A 13,124-nucleotide genomic window follows, 5' to 3' on the forward strand; every position below is an offset into this window, starting at 1 on the left:
TGACAGATAAGTGTTCATGAACACATTTTCAATTATAAATGCTGACATGAAATGTTGCCACAAAATGTTACAGGGAGTAACATTAGTGGACTGGAAATGCAGGCCTTACACAAGAATTTTAATAATAGACAGACTATATTATATTGGTGAGTAATTGTATGCATATTTGCTGGAAACCCAGCAGATATATTTGCAGTATTTTAGTTTGAAATTTCTTGAACACAAATATGACAGTTTGGAAATCCACATGCGTCAATGTAATTGATGCCTATCTTTATGAAAAGTCCACAAAGTTTATTTAAAGATAATCTTGGTTATAGTTTCACGTTGCTGTACCAGGTCTCACAATCTATCGGTTAAAGTCCTTCACACTATTTCAAAAATCATTAACTTTTTCATTCCCTCTTCTTACTTAATGTGCCTACATCTAATTTCAATACCCAGTGTTTCCTAGCTTTCACTGAAGCTCATTAGTACTTTGGGTTTTTACTTGTGGTGCTATTTGAAAAGGATAGAGATTAAACTATAAAATGAAAAATACTTCAGAAGTGATCCAGTATAAGGTAAAGAGTTTTGCAATCTTCATAATGAATTAGGTAAACCTGTTTAGAAGATACAATTAAAATTGGTGTGTGGCGTTCAAACTCATTTACTGCATTATTAGTAAATAATGATGAGTAAATAGAACTGCAGTTGCAAATCAGTTACCTGGAGCATTGGAAAGATCAAGGCTTGTTTGTAATGGAAAAAAACTGTAGTTTGTCAAAACAGTTATATGTTATAGTCACAAAAAACAAAAGACAAATCTTTGATGCTGTGGGTCAAAATGATATTTGGAATAATACCTAATTGAAATCACAAAGGTGGTTGATGACCCCTCCTACATAAATGTAGCGATACTTTCCTCATAGAATGCAGAGAGGGGTAGAAATAGAATTCATTTTGGGTACAAGAGTTTGTGCTAACAGCAGGTTATTTTTCTTCAATCACTGGGAGTCTTGCACTGATTTGATTCCAAAACCCTTCTCGGAGTTTAGATTTGGATGGTGTGGACCAATTTTAAAATTGGGCATCTTCATATGGCAGACATCCATAGAATAAGCTCACACTGATTGTTGATTTATAGTAACTGAATGTTCTTAGATGACAAACTAGATTGATTACAGAGCCTGCGTTAGTAAACGGCAGCCTGGATTTGAGACAACTAATCAACAAGAACAATAGCATGTTGACTCAATTCGGATGCATGCCGACTCAGTTCTGTAAATGACGACTGGCTTAGACCTTAAAGTTGGTCAAATCCAGTCTAAACTAAATTGAGTTCTACAGAGATCAGGTTCAGTGTCTGCCAAATAGCTGGCCATCGGATTATAAAAATTTCATCACAGAAGGAGGCCGTTTGGCTCATTGTATCTGTGTCACTGGTAGCTCCACGTCAGGACTATCAGTTTGGATCAGATTTCCCTGCTGTTTTAGATATTTTAGATATACAGAAACTGGAAGGGACTTTTCCTTACTTTCCCTCTTATTTTCTTACAGTATAGTAATAATGGAGGCCAGAAGTTACATTCTTCTTTTCAGTTTTCCACATTTGTTTTCAGGTTAACCTGGGGCTGATCGCTTGTCTTTTCTAACCTGGTGTTCAGACTGTGACTGAAGTAAAATTGTTCACCCAGTACTGTGAGCAGTTTTGGGCACCGCACCTTCGGAGGGACATATGGGCCTTGGAGGGAGTGCAGCGTAGGTTTACTAGAATGATACCTGGACTTCAAGGGTTAAGTTATGAGGAGAGATTACACAAATTGGGATTGTATTCTCTAGAGTTTCGAAGGTTAAGGGGTGATCTGATCGAAGTTTATAGGATATTAAGGGGAACAGATAGGGTGGATAGAGAGAAACTATTTCCGCTGGTTGGGGATTTTAGGGGTAGGGGGCACAGTCTAAAAATTAGAGCCAGACCTTTCAGGAGCGAGATTAGAAAACATTTCTACACACAAAGGGTGGTAGAAGTTTGGAACTCTCTTCCGCAAACGGCAATTGATACTAGCTCAATTGCTAAATTTAAATCTGAGATAGATAGCTTTTTGGCAACCAAAGGTATTGAGGGATATGGGCCAAAGGCAGGTATATGGAGTTAGATCACAGATCATCCATGATCTTATCAAATGGCGGAGCAGGCACGAGGGGCTGAATGGCCTACTCCTGTTCCTATGTTCCTAGATGGAGAGCACAATCTGGGTGCATAAATCCTGTATCACTTCTCTCATTTATAGCACAAATCAAACTCTTATTCTTTACTGAAATTGCATTTGTTTATTGCAAGCAACACCACTCACCTGCTTCATAGAACATAACTTATCAGATATAGTTTATTCCAATTACACACATAATAAACTTTTAAATATTACTCTGAAATCATTTGGTGATTAGCTTAAAAAAATGCCTCTCCTTCCCCTTCCCTGATAAAGGTTTATAATTACGCAGCACCAAATCAAAATTACTACCTAACAGGGAAAAATAGGTACCTTGTCTTGAATTCAAATTTTTAATGACAATTACTTACCATGCCTATTAGTAAGAGTAGCTGTAGTCTGCTTTTTATTTCAAGTCTAAGAATCTATGATAGAAATAAATGTACAATAGTGACAGACAAATTATGGTTCTTTTATCATTTCTAGTGCACATACTTTAACACTGTTGGTTAATTTGCTGGAGATAATGTTGATGATTCCAGAAAAAAATGTTTTAAATTTGCTGTGAGGAGCTTGACGTCCTCATTGTTTGGTTGATATCTTTTGATAAAGAAGCTTTATTTAGCTCATAAAAGCTAATACAGAAATTAGCTTTATGGCACATTGTAAACAACAGAAGAAATATAAAAACGGCAAAGCAATAAAGATTAATGATACCATGCCAAGGAACAAAAAAAAAGGAAAAAGGATATTCCTCAAGGGTCTACAACTATGAAAGCCTCTGGTTGTCTGAAGGGAAAAAGAGGTCTCTCAAAAGTCAAAATGAGCCAAAGAAACAAAAAAGCCTATTATGATAAAAGATGCGGTCTAAGAAGCACAAATATATGGATGAGTACACCAGTCCATGTAGAAAGCCTGCAAGTGGTAGAAATTGTGTTTAACATGCCACTATTGTGCTGACCAAGGAAATCAGCTATTGGGACATAGTCACTTGACAAATAGGAACTGTCATGACATGTGCAACATGATTTTTTTTTTTATTCGTTCATGGGATGTGGGCGTCGCTGACGAGGCCAGCATTTATTGCCCATCCCTAATTGCCCTCGAGAAGGTGGTGGTGAGCCGCCTTCTTGAACCGCTGCAGTCCGTGTGGTGACGGTTCTCCCACAGTGCTGTTAGGAAGGGAGTTCCAGGATTTTGACCCAGCGACAATGAAGGAACGGCGATATATTTCCAAGTCGGGATGGTGTGTGACTTGGAGGGGAACGTGCAGGTGGTGCTGTTCCCATGCGCCTGCTGCTCTTGTCCTTCTAGGTGGTAGAGGTCGCGGGTTTGGGAGGTGCTGTCGAAGAAGCCTTGGCGAGTTGCTGCAGTGCATCCTGTGGATGGTGCACACTGCAGCCACAGTGCGCCGGTGGTGAAGGGAGTGAATGTTTAGGGTGGTGGATGGGGTGCCAATCAAGCGGGCTGCTTTATCTTGGATGGTGTCGAGCTTCTTGAGTGTTGTTGGAGCTGCACTCATCCAGGCAAGTGGAGAGTATTCCATCACACTCCTGACTTGTGCCTTGTAGATGGTGGAAAGGCTTTGGGGAGTCAGGAGGTGAGTCACTCGCCGCAGAATACCCAGCCTCTGACCTGCTCTCGTAGCCACAGTATTTATATGGCTGGTCCAGTTCAGTTTCTGGTCAATGGTGACCCCCAGGATGTTGATGGTGGGGGATTCGGCGATGGTAATGCCGTTGAATGTCAAGAGGAGGTGGTTAGACTCTCTCTTGTTGGAGATGGTCATTGCCTGGCATTTATCTGGCGCGAATGTTACTTGCCACTTATGAGCCCAAGCCTGGATGTTGTCCAGGTCTTGCTGCATGCGGGCTCGGACTGCTTCATTATCTGAGGGGTTGCGAATGGAACTGAACACTGTGCAGTCATCAGCGAACATCCCCATTTCTGACCTTATGATGGAGGGAAGGTCATTGATGAAGCAGCTGAAGATGGTTGGGCCTAGGACACTGCCCTGAGGAACTCCTGCAGCAATGCCCTGGGGCTGAGATGATTGGCCTCCAACAACCACTACCATCTTCCTTTGTGCTAGGTATGACTCCAGCCACTGGAGAGCTTTCCCCCTGATTCCAATTGACTTCAATTTTACTAGGGCTCCTTGGTGCCACACTCGGTCAAATGCTGCCTTGATGTCAAGGGCAGTCACTCTCACCTCACCTCTGGAATTCAGCTCTTTTGTCCATGTTTGGACCAAGGCTGTAATGAGGTCTGGAGCCGAGTGGTCCTGGCGGAACCCAAACTGAGCATCGGTGAGCAGGTTATTGGTGAGTAAGTGCCGCTTGATAGCACTGTCGACAACACCTTCCATCACTTTGCTGATGATTGAGAGTAGACTGATGGGGCGGTAATTGGCCGGATTGGATTTGTCCTGCTTTTTGTGGACAGGACATACCTGGGCAATTTTCCACATTGTCGGGTAGATGCCAGTGTTGTAGCTGTACTGGAACAGCCTGGCTAGAGGCGCAGCTATTTCTGGAGCACAAGTCTTCAGCACTACAGCTGGGATGTTGTCGGGGCCCATAGCCTTTGCTGTATCCAGTGCACTCAGCCGTTTCTTGATATCATGTGGAGTGAATCGAATTGGCCGAAGACTGGCTTCCGTGATGTTGGGGATATCGGGAGGAGGCTGAGATGGATCATCCACTCGGCACTTCTGGCTGAAGATGGTTGCAAACGCTTCAGCCTTGTCTTTTGCACTCACGTGCTGGACTCCGCCATCATTGAGAATGGGGATGTTTACAGAGCCTCCTCCTCCCGTTAGTTGTTTAATTGTCCACCACCATTCACGACTGGATGTGGCAGGACTGCAGAGCTTTGATCTGATCCGTTGGTTGTGGAGTCGCTTAGCTCTGTTTATAGCATGTTGCTTCTGCTGTTTAGCATGCATGTAGTCCTGAGTTGTAGCTTCACCAGGTTGGTACCTCATTTTTAGGTACGCCTGGTGCAGCTCCTGGCATGCTCTTCTACACTCCTCATTGAACCAGGGTTGATTCCCTGGCTTGTTGGTAATGGTAGAGTGAGGAATATGCCGGGCCATGAGGTTACAGATTGTGGTGGAATACAATTCTGCTGCTGCTGATGGCCCACAGCGCCTCATGGATGCCCAGTTTTGTGCTGCTAGATCTGTTCTGAATCTATCCCATTTAGCACGGTGGTAGTGCCACACAACATGTTGGATGGTGTCCTCAGTGCGAAGACGGGACTTCATCTCCACAAGGACTGTGCGGTGGTCACTCCTACCAATACTGTCATGGACAGATGCATCTGCGACAGGTAGATTGGTGAGGACGAGGTCAAGTAAGTTTTCCCCTCGTGTTGGTTCGCTCACCACCTGCCGCAGGCCCAGTCTAGCAGCTATGTCCTTCAGGGCTCGGCCAGCTCGGTCAGTAGTGGTGCTACCGAGCCACTCTTGGTGATGAACATTGAAGTCCCCCACCCAGAGTACATTTTGTGCCCTTGCTACCCTCAGTGCTTCCTCCAAGTGGTGCTCAACATGGAGGAGGACTGATTCATCAGCTGAGGGAGGCACGGTAGGTGGTAATCAGCAGGAGGTTTCCTTGCCCATGTTTGACCTGATGCCATGAGATTTCATGGGGTCCAGAGTCAATGTTGAGGACTCCCAGGGCCACTCCCTCCTGACTGTGTATCACTGTACCGCCACCTCTGGTGGGTCTGTCCTGCCGGTGGGACAGGACATACCCAGGGATGGTGATGGAAGAGTCTGGGACGTTGGCTGAAAGGTATGATTCTGTGAGTATGGCTGTGTCAGGCTGTTGCTTGACTAGTCTGTGGGACAGCTCTCCCAATTTTGGCACAAGTCCCCAGATGTTAGTAAGGAGGACCTTGCAGGGTCGACTGGGCTTGGTGTTTTTTTGCCGTTGTCGTGTCCGGTGCCTAGTGGTCCGATGCCGGGTGGTCCGTCCGGTTTTATTCTTTTCGTAGCGAGATTTTACAACTGAGTGGCTTGCTAGGCCATTTCAGAGGGCAATTAAGAATCAACCACATTGCTGTGGGTCTGGAGTCACATATAGGCCAGACCGGGTAAGGACGGCAGGTTTCCTTCCCTGAAGGACATTAGTGAACCAGATGGGTTTTTACGACAATCCGGTAGTTTCATGGCCACCATTACTGATACTAGTATTTTAATTCCAGATTTTTTATTTTTATTTTAATTAATTGAATTTAATTAATTAATTGAATTTAAATTCGCCAGCTGCCGTGGCAGGATTTGAACTCATGACTCTGGATTTTAGTCCAGGCCTCTGGATTACTAGTCCAGTAACATAACCACTATGCTACCGTACCTGGATTCCTGGATGATGGCAAATAAATCCGTGACTGATGTCTGAAATTAAGCTGAAGCAAACAGAGCAGTAAGGTTGGGGCAAGTGCATGCACAGACAGGAAACATGATGTGCGGCCTTTCTATGCACATGGGGCATGATTTTTACCTGGAGTCGGAAGAGAGCAGGTGGGTAGATTTTCGCGTGGGAAACCCAGAAATGAAGTGAGTGTGTCGGAATCTACGATCCCAAGTCAATTGAAGGCAATTATTTTTGCTTCTGGGTTTCACGTCTCCAGGCTATGATCTGAAGTCCACTATTTAAAGGGCCAATGCAAAAATGGATTTTGGAGCAGAAAGGAGGAAATAAAGCAATGGATTCAAAGAGAGCAAAGAAAGCACCCAGGTTCATGGATGCTTCACTTGAAGTACTGCTGGGTGCAGTGAGAACCAGGAGGGAGCTAATTTACCTAAGCGATTGGAGGAAGAAGTCTGGTTCTGCCACCAGGAAGGCGCGGCTGGAGGTGGCTGAGAAGGTTCGTAGCAGAAGCACGGTGCCCAGGTCTTGGCTGCAGTGCAGGAAGCGGTTTAATGACCTAACCAGATCAGGAAAAGTGAGTACAGTTGCTAATTCACCCACATCCTGTGGTGTACAACAACACCCACCCCCCCTCCCACCCTCACTCTGTCTTGGCAAGCCTTTGCAATCACATCATGCCTCACACCCACTTAAGTTTCAGATTGTCAAGATTGTTACTTTGCCATGACTAATTCATATCACTTTCTGTTGTCTTCCAGGGACTTCATGCGTAGACGAAGAATGTGCGGGGATGGATGACATCGATTCCTCAGAGGGCCTCATTCCTTCTGAGGGTGCACCATCAAATTGGCAGGATGTGACTAATGGTGTCCCACAGGAATCTGTGTTGGAGCCTAAACTGTTCACTGTATTTATTAACAACTTAGATGACGGGTAGAGAGCCACATATCCAAGTTTGCCAATGACAAAAAGATAGGCAGCATTGTAAGCAGTGTAAATGGATGCATAAAATTATAGAGAGATATTAATAGATTACGTAAATGGGCCAAACTGTGGTAAATGGATTTCATTGTAGGCAAGTGTGAGATCATCCACTTTGAACCTAAAAAGGATAAATCAGAGTACTTTCTAAATGGTGAAAAGCTCGAAACAGTGGAGGTCCAAAGAGACTTAGGGGTCCATGAACATAGATCATTAAAATGTCATGGACAGGTACAGAAAATAATCAAAAAGACTGATGGAATGCTGGCCTTTATATCTAGAGGACTAGAATACAAGGGGGTAGAAGTTATGCCACAGCTATACAAAGCCTTAGTTAGATCACACCTCGAGCACTGTGTTCAGTTCTGGGTACCGCATCTTAGGAAGGATATATTGGCCTTGGAGGGAGTGCAGCGTAGATTTACTAGAATGATACCTGGACTTCAAGGGTTAAATTACAAGAAGAGATTACACAAACTAGGGTTGTATTCCCTTGAATTTAGAAGATTAAGTGGTGATTTGATCGAAGTTTTCAAGATATTAAGGGAACTGATAGAGAAAAACTATCTACCCTATCTCTGCTGGTTGGAGAGTCTAGGACTAGGGGACATAGCCTAAAAATTAGAGCCAGGACTTTCAGGAGTGAAGTTAGGAAAAACATTTACACGCAAAGGGTGGTAGAAGTTTGGAACTCTCTTCCGCAAATGACAGTTGATACTAGCTCATTTGTTAATTTTAAATCTGAGATTGATAGATTTTTGTTAACCAAGGGTATTAAGGTATATGGGGCTATGGTGGGTATATGGAGTTAGGTCACAGATCAGCCATGATCTCATTGAATGGCGGAACAGGCTCATGGGGCTAAATGGCCTACTCCTGTTCTTATGTTCCTATGTCACAGGACGTACAGCCATGCATCAACGCAAATACTGGCACTTTGGTGCGTTATGTTAGTCCGTTAGTTGGGTTGTCCGCCTGGCGTGGACTTGATGGGCAGAATGGCCTCTTTCCGTGCTGTAACCTTTCTATGACTATGTCACCTGGTGATTCACAACTCACAAGTGAGCACGAGAAGACACTGGTGGCAGGGGCAGCTGTGGAGAGTTTGCGTCGGAGGGCGCACTCCTCTCAGCTGGACACAGATGCTGTACAGATGCTCGTTGAGAATGAGAATGATTGAGATACAGCTGCACCTTTGTGAGGTACTGGAAAATGTGTGAAAGGGGACATGGCAGTGGGAACTCCACTCAAAGCGCTCCCACATCTCACCCATTGTCCCCCCATCAACCAGTACCCGAAAAGCTGCCTCCTCTCCCGATGGCACAGGAGCAGGTGGAGCTTTCATTGGTGGGGCACTCACGGGCTCCAAAACCCAGGGGTCATAGGCCAAAAGCATCTCAGCAGTCAGGGCAGGGATTTGGGCAGCAGGAAGAGGTCGGAAGCATAAGTTCAAGCAATTGTAGTTCACCAAGGGTATGCACAAGAATTTTTGAAGAAATGTTATCTTGTTAAGTTTCCTTTCTTTTATATTGGCACATTAAATGTATTGATTAGCACCACTTCCACGTCTTGGCCATTATTGCGTCCTGAGTGTTAAGTCGCCCTTTCATTTGTTTCATGATGAATGCCAATACATGACGATACCCGTTGGGCGGATGTGCAATGGGTATATGTGTGGTTGAAGGACGGTTTTGTGCAAAGTTGTGGGGGGGGATTGGTAGTGGTGGTGATTGTGCCAGCCGGCCTGAGTATCTCAATGTCTCTCTTTTGCCACCGTTATTATGAGAACATGTGAGAGATGAGGGCATCCTGGCATCCCGGGCAGCAATGTGCTTGGCTGGTCTGATGATGGGTACTCCACCTTCAAATTCCTCCTCATCCTCCTCATTCTCTTCCTCTTCTTCAATGTTGTCACCAACAGAGGATGATTGATGAGTGCTTTTGTCCTCCTTCATGTCTAGACCTCCCTGCTGTGCTGTGTTATGCAGGATGCAGCACATGACGATTATTCTGGAGACACTCACTGGCAAGTACTGAAGAGCACCTCCAGACCTGTCTAGGCACCTGAAGCGCATCTTCAACATGCCTCTGGCTTGCTCAATGACACACCTGGTGGTCATGTGGCTCTGCTTGTATCGCTCTTGTGCCTTATTGATGGGGCTCCTCACAGGTGTCATGAGCCAAGTTTGTAGGGGGTATCCCCCTTGTCTACAACGAGCCAGCCCTTAAGTCTGTCTCTTGTTTGGAAGAGGTCTGGAATGTTGGACTGGCGCAGAATGAATGCATCATGGGATCTTGCCAGGGAATCTGGTGCACACCTGCATAGATCGCTTCTTGTGGTTGCGCACCAGCTGTGCATTGGTGGAATGAAACCCGTTACAGTTTATGAAGACTCTTGCTTCATGTGGTGGTCCTCGGATTGCCACATGTGTGCAATCGATCGCACCCTGCACCCATAGGAAGCCAGCCAGAGAGACGAATCCCTCTGCCCGCTCATTCTGGCTGATGTTATTGTGGGGAAAGTTCACGTAGTCGGACACCCTGACAAACAACCTATCCGTCACCTGCCTTATACAATTATTTGCAGATGACTGACACACACTGGTGATGTCACCGGTGACACGCTGGAAGGATCCAGAGGCAAAGCAATTGAGAGCAGTGGTGACTTTTACTGCGACGAGCAATGTGTGACCACCAGGTCCAGCGGGGAGCAACTCTTCCTCATGGAGGCTGCAGATGTCTGCGATCACCTGCTGACTTAATCTGAGCCCCCGTAGGTATTGCTCCTCAGAGAGGTCCAGGAAACTCAGCCTCTGCCTTTATACCCTCTCATGTGGGTAGTACCTCCTGCAACTTCGTACCTGTGTTGCTCCCCTCTCTGCTGTTCTCCAGGTCCTTGTTGCACACCTTTTTCTTGTGCAGCAGCAAATCCCAACACAGTATGACGTGGCTGCTGTGGATGGTCATTTTCCTCCTCCTCAGATTTCCTCTGGAATACATCCATTGTGCCCCATCCTGATCTTGTCAGTTTAAGAGGCTTCAAAGTTTTGCTAAAGATGTCTCAACACAAGAACTCTCAGCTAAACGTTTGCCTGAGAGAACTGAGAGACCAGCTTCGATACCTGAGTTTTAATTGACATGGGTCAATCAAGGTTTAAAAGCCCAAATCAACTTTGGTTGAATCTCGCCTCTGTTTCACTGGCGAGATTCAGAAGCCCCAGGAAACCCACGCTGGAGACGTTAATTTGGAATCAGTTTCAGAATCAATTATAATAAAAAACATACCTCACGTATCTCAACTAGGTAAATTGCCCCGTTAACGATCCGCCCATCGGCAGTAATTGGGTCACGACATACGTGAATCAGCAGTGCGCGCGCATCCAAACATGTCCCAGAAGTGGAGGGATTGGAGCCAGGTTGCGGTCACAATTGCAAAATTTAGAATTTTCACCTCCCACCTGACTCCAACCCAACCGTTCTTGGGGGTTAAAATTCCATCCCTGATCTCTCTTAAGTGTTCCAATACTGTATGCGTTATTGACCCCATATCTCCTGCCAATTTGGGGCCTTGGGTGTCTCTTCCAGGAAAGTTACCCTGATTTAGAATAGTTTCTTAGGGTTAGGAAGGATGGAATCTCCTATGACGCTTATAAAATGAAGAGCTGTATTGTTAGAAATGTAATAAACTGTAGCACAATATGATGATTATGCTTGTATGTGTAATAGCTCTGCATTCAACAGATACCAAGATTGTGCACTGCTTAGTTCAGCCTGAGCAATCAACCAGGGGAGTGGATGGAATCAGTAGTAAGGAAGCATAACCACTACCTAAATGAATCAGAAAGGATTACACTTTGCGAATGTTCAGCTTATTTGCAACCATCAGCACAGAATCAGGCAATTCAGTACTCACTACCCAGGTAGTTGTCACAATGTCTTTACTGTAAAACAATCTTTGCTCCCAATAATATTTGACCCACGAAGGCAAGTGTTAGGATGGGCTCCTGGATGATAAAGGCTAACCTTTGGAGCCATGGTGCATGATACCTCTGCTGTATCACAGGATACCTGCTGAGTACAGGTATAATGAGCTACATGCATCCACCCTAAGAAGTCATCGTTGGCTGCTCTGGGGCCCTCCGTCTGCTGTCCAAAAAAGCAGTCACAAGGCCTCCAGCCTCAAAAATCTCATGCTCTGTGTGAGAAAAAAAGGTCACTTATCTTTTAAGACCTTCTTTACCTTGTTGCCTGTCCCTCTCGGACTTTCTGATATTGTGGTAAGGGGACAGGGAGGCAGGCACAGGCACGTTGCAGAAGAATTTTGGGGCCATAGTGTCTTTAATCTTCTGGATAACTCACATATATTATGTTCCTGCTATCTGATGAAATATGCTCACATTCATCACACACACAACTTCAGTGCAATCAGGTTTTTAATCTCAAAATATGCCATGTGTCAAAATTTCTTGCATGATAATATTTGCAGCTACAGAGGCAGAATAAGTGAGCATTCTAATTTATTTTATTTAAGGCAAGGCTTATGCTTCTTTCCTGCATCCAATATATTTTGCAGCTCTTGCGTTTTGAAAGGTTGTCACCCCAGGCTTAGTAAATGGAGGAATAGTTAGATGTCCAGAAGCAGTTTCGCAAATTTATACAGATGAAACAAAAAAATAATTGGATTGAGGGCTAATGATTGACACCGGCTTATTAAACAAGAGTGCCTGCTCCTTAGTTGAGAAAAAAAAGTGTTTCAATTATATGTTAACAGGAGTAAATACACTCACAACTCATAGCTGCTGTCAAATTTCCCCTTAGATGGTGAACCATTGCACTTAGAATCATAGAATGATACAGCACAGAAGGCCGCCATTCGGCCCATTGTGCCTGTGCCGGCTCTTCGGTAGAGCTATCCAATTAGTCCCACTCCCCTGCTCTCTCCCCATACCCCTGTAAATTTTTCCGTTCAAGTATTTATCCAATTCCCTATTCAAAGTTACAAATGAATCTGCTACCACTTTAGGGGATGGTGGTGTGTGTCAGCTTCACCTCTGACTTCTGGGCGGTTCGAATCGCTCCCACTCCCTTGGTTCTAGACCTTGGACTTATTTGGGGGTTGTGACAAAAGTGCAGCAGACAACTGGTTTTGGTGCAAGAACTTTGACCTTTATTCAAGAGAGAAAATACAACACAACAATCTTAACACTCTAATAAAATGGGGAACACTTCGGTACACACGAGGGAAATTACAGTAGAAAGATACCCCACCCCTCCCAATCCCACTTTACTAGCTAAGTTGGGCTCTAAAGGACCAGAGATAATGCTCACCAAACGAATCCTTGACAGTTGAGCTGGTTTGCGATTTCGGGGTACGTTGTATGTGTTGGTTGGTGTCTGCCGTACCCCGGACGCGGTAAAGGACTTCAACTGCGTAGCTGGTCAGTCTTCGCAAGTCCGCTGATGCGGTAGGGTGCGTATTGGATCTATCGGGTGAGTACCCACTTTTCTTCGTAAAGAGATAGGATTGAGAGTCTTTTGAGTGGAAAACTCACCCGGGGTAAGTCAGGAA

General features: G+C 44.9%; 1 protein-coding gene across 1 annotated transcript in view; it reads left to right on the plus strand.

The window, feature by feature from the left end:
• Nucleotides 1-454: 454 nt before the first annotated feature.
• Nucleotides 455-13,124, plus strand: part of slc23a1 (solute carrier family 23 member 1) — a 98,648-nt gene continuing 85,978 nt past the window's right edge. The window contains exon 1 of the mRNA XM_067996340.1: nt 455-563. Within this exon, the coding sequence (XP_067852441.1) occupies nt 531-563 (33 nt within the window). The 5' untranslated portion in view covers nt 455-530. The remainder of the gene's footprint in view (nt 564-13,124) is intronic.

The sequence above is a fragment of the Heptranchias perlo genome, chromosome 14 (assembly GCF_035084215.1).
Source record: "Heptranchias perlo isolate sHepPer1 chromosome 14, sHepPer1.hap1, whole genome shotgun sequence".
In the NCBI taxonomy this organism is placed as follows: domain Eukaryota; kingdom Metazoa; phylum Chordata; class Chondrichthyes; order Hexanchiformes; family Hexanchidae; genus Heptranchias; species Heptranchias perlo.